Here is a 19,347-nt window from a genome sequence, read left to right as displayed (position 1 = left end):
GCCATGGCATATGGTTCACATCATTTTCAAGCTCATWAAACCGTTCAGTGACCACTCGTGCCCTGTGGATGGGGGCATTGCCATCCTGTGGGGGAATAGCCATGGTAGCCAAAATAATGGGCTGGCCAGCATTTTTATACATGACCCTAAGCATGATGGGATGTTAATTGCTTAATTAACTCAGTAACCACACCTGTGTGGAAGCAACTGCTTTCAATACACTTTGTATCCCTCATTTACTCAAGTGTTTCCATTATTTGGGCAGTTACCGATACACTAAACCTTCTATATGTGGTATAATATTACAATTAGATCCATGCGATGGGACCTACCCACTTCCCAGTCTACCTTATCCTGTCTGTTCTCAGAGCCCTGTGTACCTTTCCACCTGAGTGCTAAGTACAGCCTGACCATAGGCCAGGTGTTGTGGGACGTGAGTCAGGGTGCTACCCTGTACAGCGCTGAGGCAGTGACGGAGGAGGGTCACCTTATTAGCTGCAACACCAGTGACACCTACTGTGCCCTCTACAACATGGCCTGTAGCCAGGTGTACAACGTCACCGTCACCGCACACAACAACATCTGCCAAGGCATGGCTACGTCCAAGTCTATCAACCTCAAGACAGGTGAGTCCCTCTCACCTAGCAATGCACGGCACATAATAATGTATCATTGCCCTCCCACAATACCCTACCCAGCTATAACAACACATGGCTACTGTGGCTACTGGATACACTCTGGATACACTCATATCTTCATATTATATTTTCATTTGAAACAGTAGTTAGAAGTTTTTCGAAGCAGCCATACCATCTGCATCGTTATCCATGGTGTCCCTTGTTGCGTGCGTTTCAGAGCCCTGTCCTCCCAACAACGTGGAGACAAGTYTTGACTGCGAGACTGGAACAGGCGCGATTTCCTGGGAGATGAGCGTTGGGGCATTGGGATACATAGCATTCTTCAACGGACGCAATGGAGACTCTCTGTCCTGCCACACCTTGGCACACCACACTTCCTGTAGGGTAGAGGGACTGAACTGTGGCACAGTTTACTACGCACGCGTCAGAGCCCTGGGAGACACTCTTAATAGCACCGACTCTACCACTGTTCTGCTGGCCTCAGGTCAGTAACATAGCAAGGAAACATTCCTTTAGTAGTGAGTACAGAAACAAATCTGAGCTCAGGGACTTTATGTCTCAAGCATCTCAGAGTAGGAGAGCTGATTTAGGATCAGGTCCCTCATGTCCATATAATCAATATTATGATCTAAAACGCTAAACTGATCTTAAATCAGTACTCTGAAACACTTGATACATAAAGCCCCAGTATAATTGCCATTAAGAAAATTCACTGGATATAGTAGACAATAGAAAAAAGATAAAGTACTAACGAGTTCCTCCGTTCCGTCCCCAGCTCCCTGTGTCCCCGCCAGCATGGAGGCAGAGGTTGACTGTGATAACGCCACGGCCCTGGTGACCTGGGGCTGGAGCAATGGAGCCCAGTCCTACATCCTCACTGCTATGGGCAGCGACGGGCACCAGGCCTCCTGCCACACAGAGGAGAACTACTGCAACATGCCCGAGCTGGRCTGTGGTGAGGACTACGACCTCACCCTGACCGCCATCAACCACAACTGCCAGGTGGAGACCCTGACTGGGGTCAGCTTCAGCACACGTGAGTAGAGAGCACGGACACAGGAGCCTCAAACACTATTTATAAATAGCGGATTATTGAGGAAAGTTAGTTTTTTACTTGCAATTACTGATATGTTGTAGTTTATCTACCTTGGTTGAATGCACTGACTGTAAATCACTCTGGATAAGAGCGTCTGCTAAAAGACCAAAATGTTAATTAAAGAAATAGAGCTGTGGGCACTAAATAGTTTGGCTGTGTCACAGAATTGTCATAACTATTGTTGGATGCATGTGCAACACAGTGCTCTAGTATCTACTAGCGCTAGTGTGTCATAGAAACCTGTACTGCGGTGCAGGTCTTTAGTGCCCTGTAAGGTAATGTACAATAAGGTACCCTACTGTACAAACTCTCACATGGTCTGTATACTGACTCAATTTGACCTCTGACCCTTAGGTCCCTGTGTCCCCCTGCATGTGGGAGTGGACCTGCAGTGTGGGACCCACACTGCCACCTTGTCCTGGGAGCAGAGAGAAGGGCTGCAGTTCTATGTTGCTAGCGCCACCTCCAGGGCTGGAGGATCTACTGGGTCCTGCAACACTAGCAGCTCTAGCTGCCAGTTCCCTGCTCTGGACTGTGGGGAGACCTACAGCTTCACTGTGACCGCCCACAGCAGCCTGTGTCAGAGTGAACTCAGCAACACTGTCGAGATCAAGACAGGTAAGACTTTTTCTCCTGGTCCTTCCATGTCAATCTACCTGTCAATCCCCTACAATCTCTCACTGTTGTCATGTCCCTCTTGCATGTGCCTTATGTTGCACAATTCTGTGTACGTTTGATCAATTACGCCCCTCCCAGCACTGACAATTCTATGATCAAACAACAAAATGTACATACATTTATGTAGCAATATTCTTCATGCTATCAACAATTCAAAATTCAATTCAATAAAGTCACCAACCCAACCTTTCCCTTTTACCTGCGTAGAACCTTGCCAGCCAGACCAGGTGACAGCTACAGGGTCATGTGACAGTGAGACAATGGTGGTTGTGGCGTGGGCCGAGGCCGAGGGGGCGGTGGTCTACATGGTGACGGCCATGGGAGACCTGGGATACATGACAGCGTTCCAGACCAATGAAAGCAGCCTGGAGGCGGAGCTGCCCTGCGGACAGACCTACAGCTTCACTGTGATTGGCCAGGACGAAAGTTGTGATAGTCCAATCAGTGATGCTGCAAAGTTCAGGACTGGTACGTGGAGATATTAAATTACTTCACAGAAATACACTCCTTATGTTTAGTGTTAAGTAAAGCAGGCTACGTATAATCTACTATCATGCTATGTATCTCATGATCTAGATCTAGCCTATGTCCGTGCAGGTGCACAGCTCAATTCTGTGTCTCCATGTGTGGGTCTTGATTATGGAAGCACATTCATGCCAAAACAAATCCAAACAAAGACTTTGCATCTGTTTACATACCCTGTCTCCTCCTCCAGCTATGACAGTATGTTGTCTAGGGCCAATAAAGTCAAGGGACTTTATTGGCATGGTAAACATATGTTTACATTGCCAAAGCAAGTGAAGTGGAATGGATAAACAAAAGTGAAATAAACAATAAAAAGTGAACAGTAAATATTACACTCACACAAATCTATATGAGTGTAGCGTTGTGTTTCTGTCCCCAGCCCCCTGTGTGCCCCAGCATGTGGAGAGCTACACTGTGTGTGAGAACAGCCTGGGCTCAGTGAGCTGGGCCGAGAGCGAAGGGGCGGAGTCCTACACCGCTGTCGCTGTCGGAACAGACGGCCATACCCATATGTGCACCACCAACTCTACCAGCTGCACCTGGGAGGACCTGCACTGTGGAGARCTCTACACCGTCCACGTCATCTCCAACGACTACCTGTGCAGCAGCTCCCCTAGCAACAGCACCACCGTACGCACAGGTAGGCACGACACACACCTACTCAGTCATACCATTGTACCAGTTACCTCTTCTCTGTGGCACAATTTTAGCCACCACAGTTACCCACGTCTCCCCCATTGCCCAAATATTCCTCCTGTTGGTGTTTAACTGACTTGTTTWGTTATCTTCCACAGCTCCCTGCGTGCCCCAGAACCTGGTGCCCACTCTGGACTGTGGCAGGAGGGTTGGCTCCCTGACCTGGGACCTGAGCCACGGTGCAGACTTCTACATGGTGACTGCAGAGACCAACGCCGGCCACAAGGTGGAGCTGAGCACCAATGACACCAACGCTTACATCTCAGAGTTCCAGTGTGGTCAGGAGTACTACCTGTCTGTCCAGGCAGTGGATTCAGAGTGCAGGAGTGCACCCTCTCCCCCTGCAACACTCAGGACAGGTACATAACATCACACRCAGCCCCCCTGCAACACTCAGGACAGGTACATAACATCACACCCAGCCCACCTGCAACACTCAGGACAGTTACATAACATCACACCCTCCCCCCCCTGCCAAAACACTCAGGACAGGTACATAACATCACACCCACCTGCAACACTCAGGACAGTACATAACATCACACTCAGCCCCCTGCAACACTCAGGACAGGTACATAACATTACACCCACCCCCCCTGGCAGACACTCAGGACAGGTCCAGACAATCACACCCAGCCCACCTGCAACACTCAGGACAGGTACATAACATCACACCCAGCCCACCTGCAACACTCAGGACAGGTCCAGACAATCACACCCAGCCCACCTGCACGACACAGATGTCATACATACACTCACAGACACTGTGTAGAACAATTAGTTACAGACAGGTACTGTGACAGGTGCTACACTGTTATTAAGCACACCAATGTAACCATAAACAAACGCAGGRTGCCATTTATTGGGATGAATCTTGTCCTGGAAGCAGCTTTGCAGGGTGGTCACAAGCAGGCCTAGCCACAAAGTCATAAACCTAACCCTAAACTTAACCCTAACCACATAGCTAACCTTATGCCTAACTCTAAACTTAGCCCTAACCACACAGCTAACCTTATGCCTAACCATAAATTAAGAACAAAAAGCACATTTTGGCCAATTTTGACTTTGTGGCTGGCCCATCAAGCGGAAACTGCTCAGCTCTGCCTCCAGAACAATATTCATCCCAATAAATGTCAACTTGCTAAACAAACATGTCCACTTTCACCAAGCACACCTGTATGCCTTAAAAAWTTTAATCTGTGCATAACTCATATTCTTTTCATCTTCCCTCCTTCAGAGCCCTGCAATCCCACCTCCATCTCTAGCACGATGGACTGTCTCTCCAACATCGCCATGGTAACGTGGGCYGTGTCCGACGGCGGAGCCGAGTACTACACCGCCACGGTAGAACACGAGGACGGCCAATCAAAGAGTTGCATGTCGTCCAGCTTCCAGTGCGGCATGCCCGACCTGCGCTGTGGCCAGAACTATACCGTTACCGTCACCGCATCCAACCAACATTGTCACTCCGAKCACAGTGTCGTCAACACCCTGACCACAGGTGAGACAGACCACCGGACACTTCAACACAAGAGAGAGAGACCAGACTAGCAGAAGAGAGGTCCTTGCACCACTAACAAACTAAGAGACCATGCTAAACCGTGATAGAAATAAACATGCCACATATGGACCAGAGACCAGGCAGGGTACAGAGGTCTCTGAATCCACATCCAAAGGCTACCAAAACGCATATGTTCCCTCTCAAAAGATTAACCCTTCTCGGTCCCTCTCCACAGTTCCCTGTGTCCCTACCCATGTTGTGGCCGTTATGGACTGTTCTGACAACACAGCCGCAGTGACCTGGAGCCCCACCCAGGGCGSGCTGTCCTACAGAGCCGTGGCTCAGAGCCCCCACGGCGCCATCTCCTCCTGCGAGAGCACTGACCCACAATGCATCCTGGCCAACCTGATCTGCGGAGAGCCCTACACCGTGCAGGTGGTGGCGGTGAACGAGCGCTGCTCCAGCCTGCCCAGCCACATGGCAGAGTTCCAGACAGGTGAGATACTGTACACACCAGGTAGTACCTGTACACTGCATACACAGTCAGAACACAGAGCACATAGTAGGTCTAACTGTACTCAACAGGTCAAACAGCCCAGGTTGATACTGTAGAAGTTCCGGCRGATGATCTCACCTTTAGTCTCACCCAAACACCTTATATATAATTATCTCATTTACGGTGGGTCTTCCACGCTCTAGTGTCTACCAATGTACTATTCTCCCTGTATCACTTTCCCACTCATACGACGCTCCTCTCCCCTGCAGTCCCCTGTACCCCTGAGATCACTGGGGTTCTCCTGGACTGCTACACAGACTCAGCTCTGCTGGAGTGGGCCTATGCTGGGGGAACTGTGTCCTACACCGCCACGGCTCAGTCCGGGGACGGACAGACAGCCACCTGCAACACAAACCACACCAACTGTAAACTTATGGAGCTAGCCTGTGGACAGACATACACTGTCACCTTGAGGGCATCTGATGGCCAGTGTGACAGCTTCCAGAGCACCAGCGTGAAAGTGTCATCAGGTGAGTTAACTATGCTAGACACAACAACTACCATTATATAATGCAGATGCCAGAAGGAGACAATTATGCGAGAGATATCACTGATCCAGCATACCGTAATAACTCATCAGCATCGAYTTGAAAAAGATTAGTATATTAATGCTATTGTTAGCATTAACATTCATACAGTTCTCATTTCAAGTGAACGCATCATAAAAGTTAATGTTAGCAATGTGAATATTGGTCTCTCTCTCTCCTCCTCTCCCTTCCCAGTCCCCTGTCCTCCCCAGGCTGTTGTATCGCAGCTTAACTGTTTAGCTAACTCAGCCCGTGTTGAGTGGGAGACCAGCAGTGGAGTAGACTCCTACACCGTCCAGGCTATGAGCATGGAGGGAGACGTGACCGGCTGCGAGACCGATGGAAACGTCTGTTCCATATCGGACCTCGTCTGCGGCTCCACCTACAACATCAGTGTCAACGCCGTAAGCAACGAGTGCAACGTATCAGAGAGTGCCATCATACAGATGCAGACAGGTTAGTCCTGCCCCTGACGATAACACACCCTCTCCTGTGACCTGTCACCCTCTCATTCCAACCGTGTGTTTATACTGTATACAGTACGTACTGTATGTGTATGGTGGATGTACCTGTGCACGGTGGATGTAACTGTCACGGTGTATGTAACTGTGTACTCTCTCTCCTTCTCTCTCAGTGCCCTGTGTACCTGAGCAGTTGGAGGCCAATATGGACTGTGACTCTGGCTCTGTGTCCGTATCTTGGAAGCCTAGCAACGGTGCCACCTCCTACACAGCTGTTGCCCAGGGCAACGGTGGCTACGCATCGTCATGCAACAGCAGTGACACCTCTTGCCAGTTCCCTGAGCTGCTATGTGGCCTGTCCTACAGCATCACCGTTCAAGCCTCTGACGATGTGTGTAACAGCGCAGACAGCAGCGCCGTACAACTCAACACATGTAAGGTCGTCACCCTACATGTACCATTTAGTGTACCTGGACACAGGTAGATTCATTATAATAGAGAACAGCTGCACACACCTACTGGTGGGTAACTTCATGTAGCCAGACACTCAGTTTCAATGCAACTGATTCAATGTTTGAACAACGTTTGGGCAATGTTTGGGCAGAAAGCTGCCATTGTTAGGGTTTCGTCTGGGTCGTCAKACACCACAGATTATTGCAGCTGGCCCCAGTATTTCCAGAGCCCTATATTCCCCTCTAACTGGGTATGTTTTCTGCAGTAGATTCCTTTCTAACCTCTAAGGGTTTCTCTGTGTGCAGTACTCTGTGAGCCCCAGAATGTCAGTGCTCAGATGGAGTGCGGAAMCAACGCTGGACTGGTGTCATGGGAACAGGGGGAGCTTGTGTCTTCCTACCTGGTGCGTGCYGTCAGCCCCYACGGACACCMGACCCAGTGTGACAGCAACGCCACCAGCTGCAGACTACCCAACATGCACTGTGGCCAACAGTACAACCTAACCGTCACAGCCCAGGACGGGAGTTGTGACAACAGCAATGCATACCTGACCCTGCAGTCTGGTAGGTTATTGATTGAACTATCAGTCTCCATTAACCAAAAGATGCCACAATACATAAGAGTACATCAGAATGCAGAGACAATTAAAATGTTCTTCCATTCTCTCTCTCCTCCCTGTCTCTTTTCAGTCCCCTGTAACCCCACCAACGTGCAGGCATCCCTCCAGTGCCTCTCTAACTCTGCAGCGGTGACATGGGAGCGGGCCAGCGGCGCGGTGTTGTACCAGGCTGTTGGCACAACAGATGGAGGTCACCAGGCGATGTGTAACAACAGTCAGACACACTGTGATCTGAGCGGACTGCAGTGTGGACAGACCTACAACGTCACTGTGGTCTCCGAAGACGACACCTGCAGCAGCGTAGACAGCGACAKGGCACAAGTCAGGACAGGTAAAGGGAGAATTGACTTCTACAGTATAGCAGATTGGAGTTCGAATTATTCAATCTTGTTCGGTGGGCAGCTCTGCCTTGATGCAGAAACAAATGTGACACCACTATAGGCTTAGAAACCTCCTGTGATTATCACTAGCCTCCTCTGTCTCTTCTCGCAGCTCCCTGTCCTTCCCAGGACGTGGCTGTGGATGTACAGTGTGCCGCCGGCTCCATGATGGTCACATGGTCCGCCAACCCTAACGCCGAATCCTTRCATGTGACGGCTGTGACCAGCGGCTCCGCCGACCTGTCATGTGACTCCAGGGGTCATCCAATAAAAACCGGGTGTTCCATTGAGAACCTTCCATGTGGACACCTCTACAGCGTCACGGTTACCTCCATCAGAGGTGGCTGTAAGAGCAAAGTCAGTGGTGCCGTAGCGGTGTCCTCAGGTAAGACCAGAACACAGGTGAACCCCACACTGCATTCATTGGGAGTGTTACACACACACTGCATTCATAGGGAGTGTTACACACACACACAACACACTGCATCATAGGGAGTGTTACACACACACTGCATTCATTAGGGATGTTACACACACACTGCATTCATAGGAGTGTTACACACACACACACACACTGCATTCATAGGGGAGTGTTACACACACACACTGCATTCATAGGGAGTGTTACACCACACACTGCATTCATAGGAGTGTTTAACCACACACACTGCATTCATAGGGAGTGTTACACACACACTGCATTCATAGGGAGTGTTAACACACACACACCACACACACACACACACACACACTGCATTCATTAGGAGTGTTACACACACACTGCATTCATAGGGAGTGTTACACACACACACACTGCATTCATAGGGAGTGTTACACACACACTGCATTCATAGGGAGTGTTACACACACACATGCATTCATAGGGGAGTGTTACACACACACTGCATTCATAGGGAGTTTACACACACACACACACACTGCATTCATAGGGAGTGTTACAACACACTGCATTCATAGGGAGTTTTACACACACACACTGCATCATAGGGAGTGTTACACACACACACTGCATTCATAGGGAGTGTTACACACACACTGCATTCATAGGAGTGTTACACACCACACTGCATTCATAGGAGTGTTACACACACACTGCATTCATAGGGAGTGTTCACACAAAACACACACACACACTGCATTCATAGGAGTGTTACACACACACTGCATTCATAGGGAGTGTTCACACACACACACTGCATTCATAGGGAGTGTTACACACACACTGCATTCATAGGGAGTGTTACCACACAACTGCATTCATAGGGGAGTGTTACACACAACTGCATTCATAGGGAGTGTTACACACACACACACTGCATTCATAGGGAGTGTTACACACACACTGCATTCATAGGGTGTTACACACACACTGCATTCATAGGGAGTGTTACACACACATGCATTCATAGGAGTGTTCAACACACACACTCATTCATAGGGAGTGTTACACACACATTGCATTCATAGGGAGTGTTACACACACACATGCATTCATAGGGTGTGTACACACACTGTCTCCAGGAGGAACGAATTATTCCATCCGCACCTGCTGTGCAGACCAGAACCGAACGAAAAGACACACTCCTTTTTCTGTGTGTGGTTTCCCTTTTCTCCATGGAAGTAGAACAGTAGAACAAACAGTAGAACAAACAGTAGAACAAACAGTAGAACAGTACCATAAAAACCTTTTTTCCCTCCCCTTCCACAGCTCCATGTGTCCCCAGAATGCTAAAGGTAGTCTGGATGTATTTCTAACTCTGTCTGGGTGTCTTGGGATGCCTCCACCGGGGCTCAGACATACACAGTCCTGGCCAACGGCGGCGGAGGTGTTAACTCCACCTGCACTTCTTATTCTGCCTGTATATGTGCCTGACTGGCCTGCGGAACCCAGTACCCTTCCATGTGACTGTCTGTCAACACACACTGTCAGAGCTCACCCAGTAATACCTTCCAGATCGAGACAGGTACGTTACACACTGTCAGAGCTCACCCAGTATACTTCCAGATCGAGACAGGTACGTTACACCTGTCAGAGCTCACCCAGTAATACCTTCCAGATCGAGACAGGTACGTTACACACTGTCAGAGCTCACCCAGTAATACCTTCCAGATCGAGACAGGTACGTTACACACTATCAGAGCTCACCCAGTAAACCTTCCAGATCAAGACAGGTACGTTACACCCACGTGTCAGAAGCGTACCCAGTAATACCTTCCAGATCGAGACAGGTACGTTACACACTGTCAGAGCTCACCAGTATACCTTCCAGATCAGACAGGTACGTTACACACTGTCAGAGCTCACCCAGTAATACTTCCAGATCGAACAGGTACGATTACACACTGTCAGAGCTCACCCAGTAATACCTTCCAGATCAGAGACAGGTACGTTACACACTGTCAGAGCTCACCAGTAATACCTTCCAGGATCGAACGTACGGTGTACACACTGTCAGAGCTCACCCAGTAATACCTTCCAGATCAAGACAGGTACGTTACACACTGTCAGAGCTCACCAGTAATTACCTTCCAGATCGAACATGGTACGTTACACACTGTCGAGCTCACCCAGTAATACCTCCAGATCAAGACAGGTACGTTACACACTGTCAGAGGCTCACCCAGTCATACCTTCCAGATTCAGACAGGTACGTTACACACTGTCAGAGCTCACCCAGTAATACTTCATCGAGACAGGTACGTAACACACTGTCAGAGCTCACCCAGTAATACCTTCCAGATCAAGACAGGTACGTTACACACTATCAGAGCTCACCCAGTAATACCTTCCAGATCAAGACAGGTACGTTACACTCTAGCTGTTTCTTATGATTTTGTGCTCAGACTCAGGTGCAAATCAAATTCTGTTCAGCATGGCAATAAAATATTCATTTATAAATGACCCACAGTAGGCTTAACTGTTCTATCTCCTAACCTGACTGTTCTCTGGTGGTGTACAGTATGTGACTCTATAACTGAACTACCTTTCTTCTCTTTAGGTCCTTGCTCCCTGAAAACCATCACTGCGGTGAACACATGCAATAGCAGCAGTATCGTGGTTAGCTGGGAGCATACAGAGTATTCTCCTACCATCGTGGCGACGGCAGAGGGACAAGACCAATCCATGTTCACCTTGTACAGCACGTCCACTTCCTGTGAGCTCATGGGAGTGCGCTGCGGCATGCACTACACCATCATCGTCTCCGTCCCCTCCGACAGTGCAGCACCTTGAGGAGCCCACCCAAAAAGAATCAACACAGGTAACTAGACCACTCCACCACTAGGACACCTTACTCTTGGTCAACACCGGTATCTAGAGTTCTCCACACGACACTAGAATCAACCAGGTATCTAGAGTTCTCCACCACGACACTAGAATCAACACAGGTATCTAAGTTCTCCACCACGACACTAGAATCAACACAGGTAGCTGGAGTTCTCCACCACGACACTAGAATCAACACAGGTAGCTGGAGTTCTCCACACGACACTAGAATCAACACAGGTATCTAGAGTTCTCCACCACGCACTAGAATCAACACAGTTATCTAGAGTTCTCCACCACGACACTAGAATCAACACAGGTATCTAGAGTTCTCCACACGACACTAGAATCAACACAGGTATCTAGAGTTCTCCACCACGACACTAGAATCAACACAGGTATCTAGAGTTCTCCACCACGACTAGAATCACACAGGTATCTAGAGTTCTCCACCACGACACTAGAATCAACACAGGTATCTAGAGTTCTCCACCACGACACTAGAATCAACATCAGGTATCTAGAGTTCTCCACACGACACTAGAATCAACACAGGTATCTAAGTTCTCCACCACGACACTAGAATCAACACAGGTAGCTTGGAGTTCTTCCACCACGACCACTAGAATCAACACCATATCTAGAGTTCTCCACACGACACAGAATCAAACAAGGTATCTAGGAGTTCTCCACCACGACACTAGAATCAACACATGTATCTAGAGTTCTCCTCCACACGACACGTAGAATCAACACAGGTATCTAGAGTTCTCCACCACGACACTAGAATCAACACAGGTATCTAGAGTTTCTCCACCGACACTAGAATCAACACAGGTATCTAGAGTTCTCTACCACGTCACACTAGAATCAACACAGGTATCTAGAGTTCTCCACCACGACACTAGAATCAAACAAGGTATCTAGAGTCGTCCACCACGACACTAGAATCACACAGTATTCTAGAGTTCTCCACCACGACACTAGAATCAACACAGGAAAGATGGTTTTCCACCACTAAATGACCATATTAGGATACATTAGTCATGGTCAACACAGAAGTAAAAAGTACCCCACCACGTTATTGATGACGCATAAAGGTAACATTTTACCCATGGTCAAACAGAAGTGTAAAGTACCCCACCACTTGGGTATATTTGACGCCATAAAGATACATTACCCATGGTCAACACAGGAAGTGTAAAGTACCCCACCACTATATTGTGACGCATAAAGATACATTACCCATGGTTGACGAGAAACAGCACATAATAAAGCAAAATCAACAATGATTGCAATCAATACTGATCAACACACTAAGTACTCTACACCAGAAATACTGAATACAGAGAGACTGTATTACTGGGGGGGTTGTTACTAGCTATCCCAATATCCTGATACTTTCCCTCTAACCTCTGCCTCCAGCTCCCTGTGTTCCTGAGGATGTGACAGTGGTAGCGTCCTGCAAGGCAGAAGGTACAGTGGTGTCCTGGGCTCACTCCTTGGTGGCCCAGTCCTACCTCCTCACCGCCACCAGCCGAGGCGGTGACGTCCGCACCTGTAACAGCTCTATGAACAAATGTACCCTGGATAAGCTCCACTGTGGTCAGCCCTACACATTCAGCGTGACCGCCAGCGCCAGCACCTGCACCAGCCAGGCCAGCCCCAACGTCACCTTCAACACAGGTACAGGGACATTATGATACAACAGAGAGCAGTACAGTATTCTTTGTTCAGTATATACAGTATATAAGAACATGGATCAAATGGAACATTTTGTTTCCGAAGGATCAGACAATTGACATCAAATACCCGATTATTCGATCCAAATGTTGCTTTTGATCAATGTTCCTTTGATGCACTTCTCATCAAGTACACCATCCCTCCTTTTATACTGACTTTAAAAACTCCAATCTGCTATAATGTAGAGGTAATCTGTAACATAACATTGCTGTTGTATTCAAGTAACATTGCACTGCACCATTGTTATAACATTGCGTCTATTCTCTTCTCCCAGCGCCCTGTGACCCCATTGGCTTGTCCGTTCATGTCCAGTGTGAGACTAGCTCGGGCGTGCTGTCCTGGTCCCCCAGCCAGGGCTCTGTGGGGTACTACGGCTTTGCCCAGTCTGAGGATGGGGACATGCTGTACTGTGACAGCATGGACACCTCCTGCACAATCCAGGGTCTTGACTGTGGAGCCATGTACAACTTCTCTGTGCTGGCCTCTGATGGAGCCTGCAACAGCTCGTACAGCCAACCCCTGCTTGAGGGAGCAGGTAATAACCCATCCAGTTCTTTCAGCTAGAGATGGTTGAGGAGTAGAGTCAGTGAATGAATGACATCAGGAGGACAGGGAACACTGCATACAGTGCAATGTATTCAAACGGTCTAATCAGATACTGGCTAACTAATATAGAGATTAATGCAATAGTATAGATTTGAATGATCTTGATTTCTTCTCTCTATCCTTTCTAACCTCCTTCCTCTCTCCTCCTAGCCCCCTGTGCCCCTGCCACCGTGCGGAACCGCATGCAACTGATCGGCAAGACCCACTTTGCCCGTACCTCCTGGAGTGCGGTCGTCTGCCCCAATGTAGAGTACCTGGTTGAGATGACCGGCAGTATCCTGGAGGACCCGCAAGCCATGTTCGATGTCTCGTCCTATTGGATTAAGTACACCTTCTTTGAGTTGGCCCTGCCCTGTGGCTCCTCCTACAGTCTGACAGTCCGTACCAGGAACTCTGCCGGAACCAGCAAGCCCTCCACCCCTGTTACCGGGACAACAGGTATGTTAACTAAACAGGGAGCCATAAGGGTTTGAATGTGGACACTGATTTAATATTATGATGGAAATGCAAATGATCAGCAATGCTACTGGTCTGCAATGCTACTGAATTCAGTCAGTCTATTCTGAGGGTAATGTGACCTTAGTCTATAAAAAGAGAGTGACAGTTTTGGCTGGGAAGTTACTTCTGCCCTGAAGTGGAGGATTATCCTGAGAGTAGGGCTGAGGGATGTTTATTCCAGAGTTGACATTACTAAACCAACACTTTCCCTTCCAGCTCCCTGCGCACCTCTGGCCGTGAACTACACGGGTGACAACACGCCTGCCATGCTGTCCTGGGAGGCTGCAGTGTTCGCCACACGGTACACCGTCTACGACGTGACCGGAGACGGCCGCACGCAGGTGTGTTCCACCACGGAACTGTCCTGTCAGCTTAACAACGTCCAGCCAGGCGCCATCGAGGTTACCGCTAGCAACGCTGTGGGAGAGAGCGTCCCCACCAAAGACATCAACGGTGAGATCGGAAAATATGATACAGAAGGAAAAGATTCATAGTAGGCAAATTAGGCTACATTTGGACATTGTTTTGCCTGTTTTTATCAGTGATTCCAAGTGAATCCAACCACACTGTGATGAATAAACCAATATGGATGATGATAAATATCTACTGCACATGGTGTTGTGCTTGTATTCAAGCTTTCAATAACACAGTCTATCTTTGATCCTCTTTCTCAGGGCRATCAAATCGCCACAGAAGAGATCTGGGGATGGCAAAGCCTGCCATGTTTGCTGACTTCCGCATCAGAGGTGAGCACATTCTCAAACTGCCACGCCATCTCTAATCTTTGCACCATATATGCATAATTATATTCCTCACACTCTCAAAATAGTTAATGTCTAGTCTACAAATATGCTAAAGGTCAAACAAWTAGTGAAATCAATGGTTCATAATAACATTACTTTTCCTCCTTCCCTTCACAGAGGAGCTGACCGAACCCAAGGTGCTAGTTGCTACGGTAACAGGTGTTTCCCTGCACATGGAGTGGGCACCGGTGAGGGACGCCACCCTSTACACCATTATCATCGTCCAAGAAGACACACCATCCAGACGCCAGGTGCTGACCGTCTCTGAAGAGCTGACCAATGTGAARGACCTCGAGCCCTCCACAAGATATTGCATCTTCGTCTCGGCCAAGAACGAATACACCCAGAGCAACTACTCCAAGGAGTGTGTCACTACTGGAGTCCCCATGTGATTGGCTTGACTTTCACCCCAACCAAATGGACATTACGGTTACCCCGGCAACCACCAATCGATGTAGTGTAAAGAGAATCAGTGACTGCTTCCTGTCTCTAGAAGTAAACACCCAAGGCAGAAGAGAGGCTTTTCAACAGACTGAGGGACAGGGAGGGGGTTACTGTTGTTAAGCTTAAATTACTATCACAAAAMGCAGTCTTTATCGCATAGATGATCCTACTAAAGCAATGTTATTTTCAATTAACTTGAAAGCTGAAATGTGGTATTTTTTGTTATTTTATACATTGAAAATACTTTTTAGAGCTAGGTATCATTTTCTTGTTTTTTGTAGTCGGTAAGATAGCAGCATGTGTCTTTATAWTGTGTAGTTCTTTGAAAAAAGTATGCCTAAAAATGTATTTTTATTTATCTTAAAATTGTTATATTTTTGAGACCTACACGAACAACACTTTTCTGTCCACTAAATGTATTTTAGATTCTTCTGCTGGTTGTATACATGATTTGAAACAAAGAAAAAGTAGATCAAGAGAGCAAATAAATGCTATCAAGCAAGTAGTAATTTATGAAGCAATATTTGTTGTTAACCATACAGTATATGTTCTATCTGATGAACTATACATCTTGTCTCAAAACTATAGCTACAATAGCTATTTRTATATCAAGCACAGATTTAAAAGTATGTGAAACATTAAAATAGTTATTCTCCATAAAGAGCATAAGATATCAAAGTCCTGCTGGGTCTTTCACTTGGCAGCTATCATTGTATCCATTATATATAACAGCCAATGATGACTCCTCATCTACATTATCTACAGTAGTTATATGGGAGTCTGGATGATGGGAGTCAATACTTTTGATTTCATGTACTGTAGGAAACATTTCTGCATGGACCCGAAAGACAAGTTAGAATGTTGAACTCGGACCATTCGGGCAGACAGGTCAATTGATATCTGAGCATCAGCAGACTCTCAAACAAATGGACATACTTGATGCAACCCAGGAGCCTGTGAGACCCATGTGAACATCCCTGATTCAGATTCTTCTTTCTTGTCATCGAACCAAGGCTATAGAAAAACAAACAATCAAATATAACACATGCACCAATAACTGGGAAGAATTAACATTTAATCCATGGAAAATCGTTAAAAAAAATCCGAACTCTGCTGCAGCCTGTTATTTAGGCCAGGGTTTCCCAAACTCGGATTTAGTCCACTGGAACTGGCATTGATTCAGAGAGATGTTGCGCAAGCGCCATAATGGCTCAAATTGCGCGATTCGACCTCTAGCAGCAGTGTTTCAAGTAGTAACTAGTTAATTGTTTATGATGAACACGATATTTACTCCACCATTGTACATACAACGATACGAATTTGTCATTGACTTCGTCAAAAAGAACAAACCCAAAAAGGTACTGTATAAAACTACTTTGCGTCGTTGTTCAGTTGTGGCTTCCATCTAAACAACCCACATGTAACGTTAGCTAGCTAGCTAATCGCAGAACTACACGGTTTAGATGCAGACCGTCTTTGGCCTGCCTTATGTTGACGTTATGTTTAAAGTCTGACCCCCTAATTGAAAATAAATGGGGGAAACTATTTATCACAACTTGTCAACTTATCTGTAATAGGCCCATTACAACTGTATTTTCTGTGTGTTTGTCCATTCTCTTCTTCAGGTGGTAGACTTGGGATGCAATGACTGCACTCTCCTTAGGAAGCTGAAGTTTCACAAAGAAATTGAACTGCTTGCTGGACTGGACATTGACTGTGCAGTTATCAGGGATAAAATGTGTGTTTTATTAAGTTATTTCAACAAAATATATTGTCCATTGATTTGTGAAATCCTAACCTATGACCTAGGCCTACCTTTGTGAGACTGTAGTACACACACACCTACCTGTCTTAATTTATCATAACCTAAACTAAGGACCTTTACAATTAAATCCTGAGCAGGTATGAACTGGCACCAATTCCAACTGACTACCTGCAGCCAGGTGATCATCCCCTGACCATRGAGCTATACCAGGGTTCAGTCACAGAGAGGGATCCCCGCACCAAAGGATTTGATCTGGTGACGAGTATTGAGCTGTAAGTGACTGGAAGTCTGGGTGACTATGGGAGGGATTAGCCCTCAGACAATGTTTTCCTACTTTTTCAGATACTGTATTGTATGAGCACCAACATACGGGTACATCAATTCCATGTTGATTGCCACATGTAAGGGTTTGCCCATCATGTGCCCTTCAATATTGCCATGGTATTTTATGTTAACCACAAACTTGATCTCTCTACAGCATTGAGCACCTACAGCTTGAGGATGTGGATAGGTTCACTGAGGTTGTATTTGGCTACATGGCCCCAGTAGCAGCGATCATTAGTACTCCAAACGCTGACTTCAACCCCCTGCTCCCCGGGCTGACAGGGTTTAGACACTACGACCACAAATTTGAATGGACTAAAGTAGAGTTTCAGACCTGGTATGTGTACATTACRATGCAGTCAGTATGCCTGTATTATAATCATTCTAGAAAGGTATACATTTATTTCTTATTTGTACTTAAAGTTTGCACTCACCCTCTCCATCTCTATCTTCTCCCTCCATCCCTCCTGCTCTCCCAGGGCTCTGAAGGTGTGCAGAGAGTTTGGTTATGTGGTGGCGTTTACAGGTGTAGGACAGATACCGGCCCAGGAGGAGAGCATCGGGTTCTGCTCTCAAATCGGAGTGTTTCAGATAGACAGGTCAGGAGGTGGCGCACCACGTCTGCAAAATAATGTCGCAGAGGAGCATCTTCCTTACAGAGTGGTGAGAAGGAGAGGCACAGATGGGGTGTACTCTTGTTTAATCCTGTCTCATTACCTGTGTGATCAGAGATCAAAGTATCAGTGTCACTTAGTTTTTGCATGCGTTTCAGAAAGTGGTCAGTGAGAATAAAATAGGCCCCTCTGTCCTAACCTATTTCTCACATTGTCTTTCCCTTACCCTTTCTCTCCATCCCTCATACTCCAGCTATACAATGTGGTGTACCCAAGCCTGTGTGACAGCAATATCTTCCAGAGGACCCTGGTGAATGAGGTCCTGTACTGGGCTGAGACCCTGAAGAGAGAGTGGCTGGAGGAGATACGTGGAGTGGGGGAGGAAGAATCAGAACAGACAGATGAAGAAGAGGGTTGTTCGAGAGAAGGAATGGACAGAGAGGAGAGTCCGACAGGTGAAGAACAGGCGGACAGGGAGCGAGTGGAGGCGGGTGGTAGAGGGTTTGAGGTAGAGAATGAGGAGGTGGGGGGAGAGGGTAAAACAGACATGGGACAGGAGGAGCTCTACAGAGAAGGTCAGTCTGTGTGTGTCCCCTTGGTCAGGTTGTGCTCCTGCCCCGGAGTGCAAGCTCTGAGTGGGACAGTCCAGCGTCTCACAAAGTTCCTACTGGAGAACTCTAGAGTACAGCTAACCAACGATGGCACTGCCGTGGTGTTGGTGGACAGCGATGATGAAGATTTGGAGTGGGATGAGAACTGTGATAACACAGGGACATGTTCGTTCTTGGTCAGTAGCATGGAGAACGAGGACTGGGAGACAGAGCTTGGTCAGTAGCATGGAGAACAAGGACTGGGAGATCGAGCTTGGTCAGTAGCATGGAGAACAAGGACTGGGAGATCGAGCTTGGTCAGTAGCATGGAGAACAAGGACTGGGAGATCGAGCTTGGGTGACCTTTGTCATATAAAGAGTGTATTCGTTGATGTACTAGTGGTGCGGATTTTCATTTTCTTTTACCCTGGCAATATACAGTTCTAGAACTAGGGGCCATCAGATAAGATTCAACCATATCCTTAAATGAGGAAGGAACATGTTCCTAATAAAATGTCATGAGAATATAGTCATTGCCTGGTTC

At 47.3% G+C, this 19,347-nt stretch overlaps 2 protein-coding genes across 2 annotated transcripts; both read left to right on the top strand.

The window, feature by feature from the left end:
- Positions 1-235: 235 nt before the first annotated feature.
- On the top strand, positions 236-16,023 carry LOC111975475 (receptor-type tyrosine-protein phosphatase beta-like). Its single transcript, XM_024003784.1, has 22 exons — positions 236-626; positions 856-1,122; positions 1,414-1,674; positions 2,089-2,352; positions 2,620-2,880; positions 3,317-3,577; positions 3,732-3,992; positions 4,871-5,134; positions 5,370-5,630; positions 5,900-6,160; positions 6,413-6,673; positions 6,852-7,112; positions 7,437-7,694; positions 7,821-8,081; positions 8,243-8,515; positions 11,151-11,369; positions 12,842-13,102; positions 13,434-13,694; positions 13,916-14,203; positions 14,480-14,716; positions 14,938-15,009; positions 15,184-16,023. The coding sequence occupies exons 1-22, from the start codon at positions 290-292 to the stop codon at positions 15,456-15,458; spliced, it is 5,625 nt and encodes a 1,874-aa protein (XP_023859552.1). The 5' UTR covers positions 236-289; the 3' UTR covers positions 15,459-16,023.
- Positions 16,024-16,671: 648 nt separating this feature from the next.
- Positions 16,672-19,330, top strand: henmt1 (HEN methyltransferase 1). The gene is made up of 6 exons (XM_024004815.2): positions 16,672-16,868; positions 17,136-17,248; positions 17,413-17,547; positions 17,754-17,936; positions 18,079-18,262; positions 18,467-19,330. The coding sequence occupies exons 1-6, from the start codon at positions 16,782-16,784 to the stop codon at positions 19,046-19,048; spliced, it is 1,284 nt and encodes a 427-aa protein (XP_023860583.1). The 5' UTR covers positions 16,672-16,781; the 3' UTR covers positions 19,049-19,330.
- The last annotated feature ends 17 nt before the right edge of the window (positions 19,331-19,347 follow it).

The sequence above is a fragment of the Salvelinus sp. IW2-2015 genome, linkage group LG16 (assembly GCF_002910315.2).
Source record: "Salvelinus sp. IW2-2015 linkage group LG16, ASM291031v2, whole genome shotgun sequence".
Classification (NCBI taxonomy): domain Eukaryota; kingdom Metazoa; phylum Chordata; class Actinopteri; order Salmoniformes; family Salmonidae; genus Salvelinus; species Salvelinus sp. IW2-2015.
The sequence above is the reverse complement of the archived record's forward strand: the minus strand, read 5'-3'. Positions and strand labels throughout refer to the sequence as shown.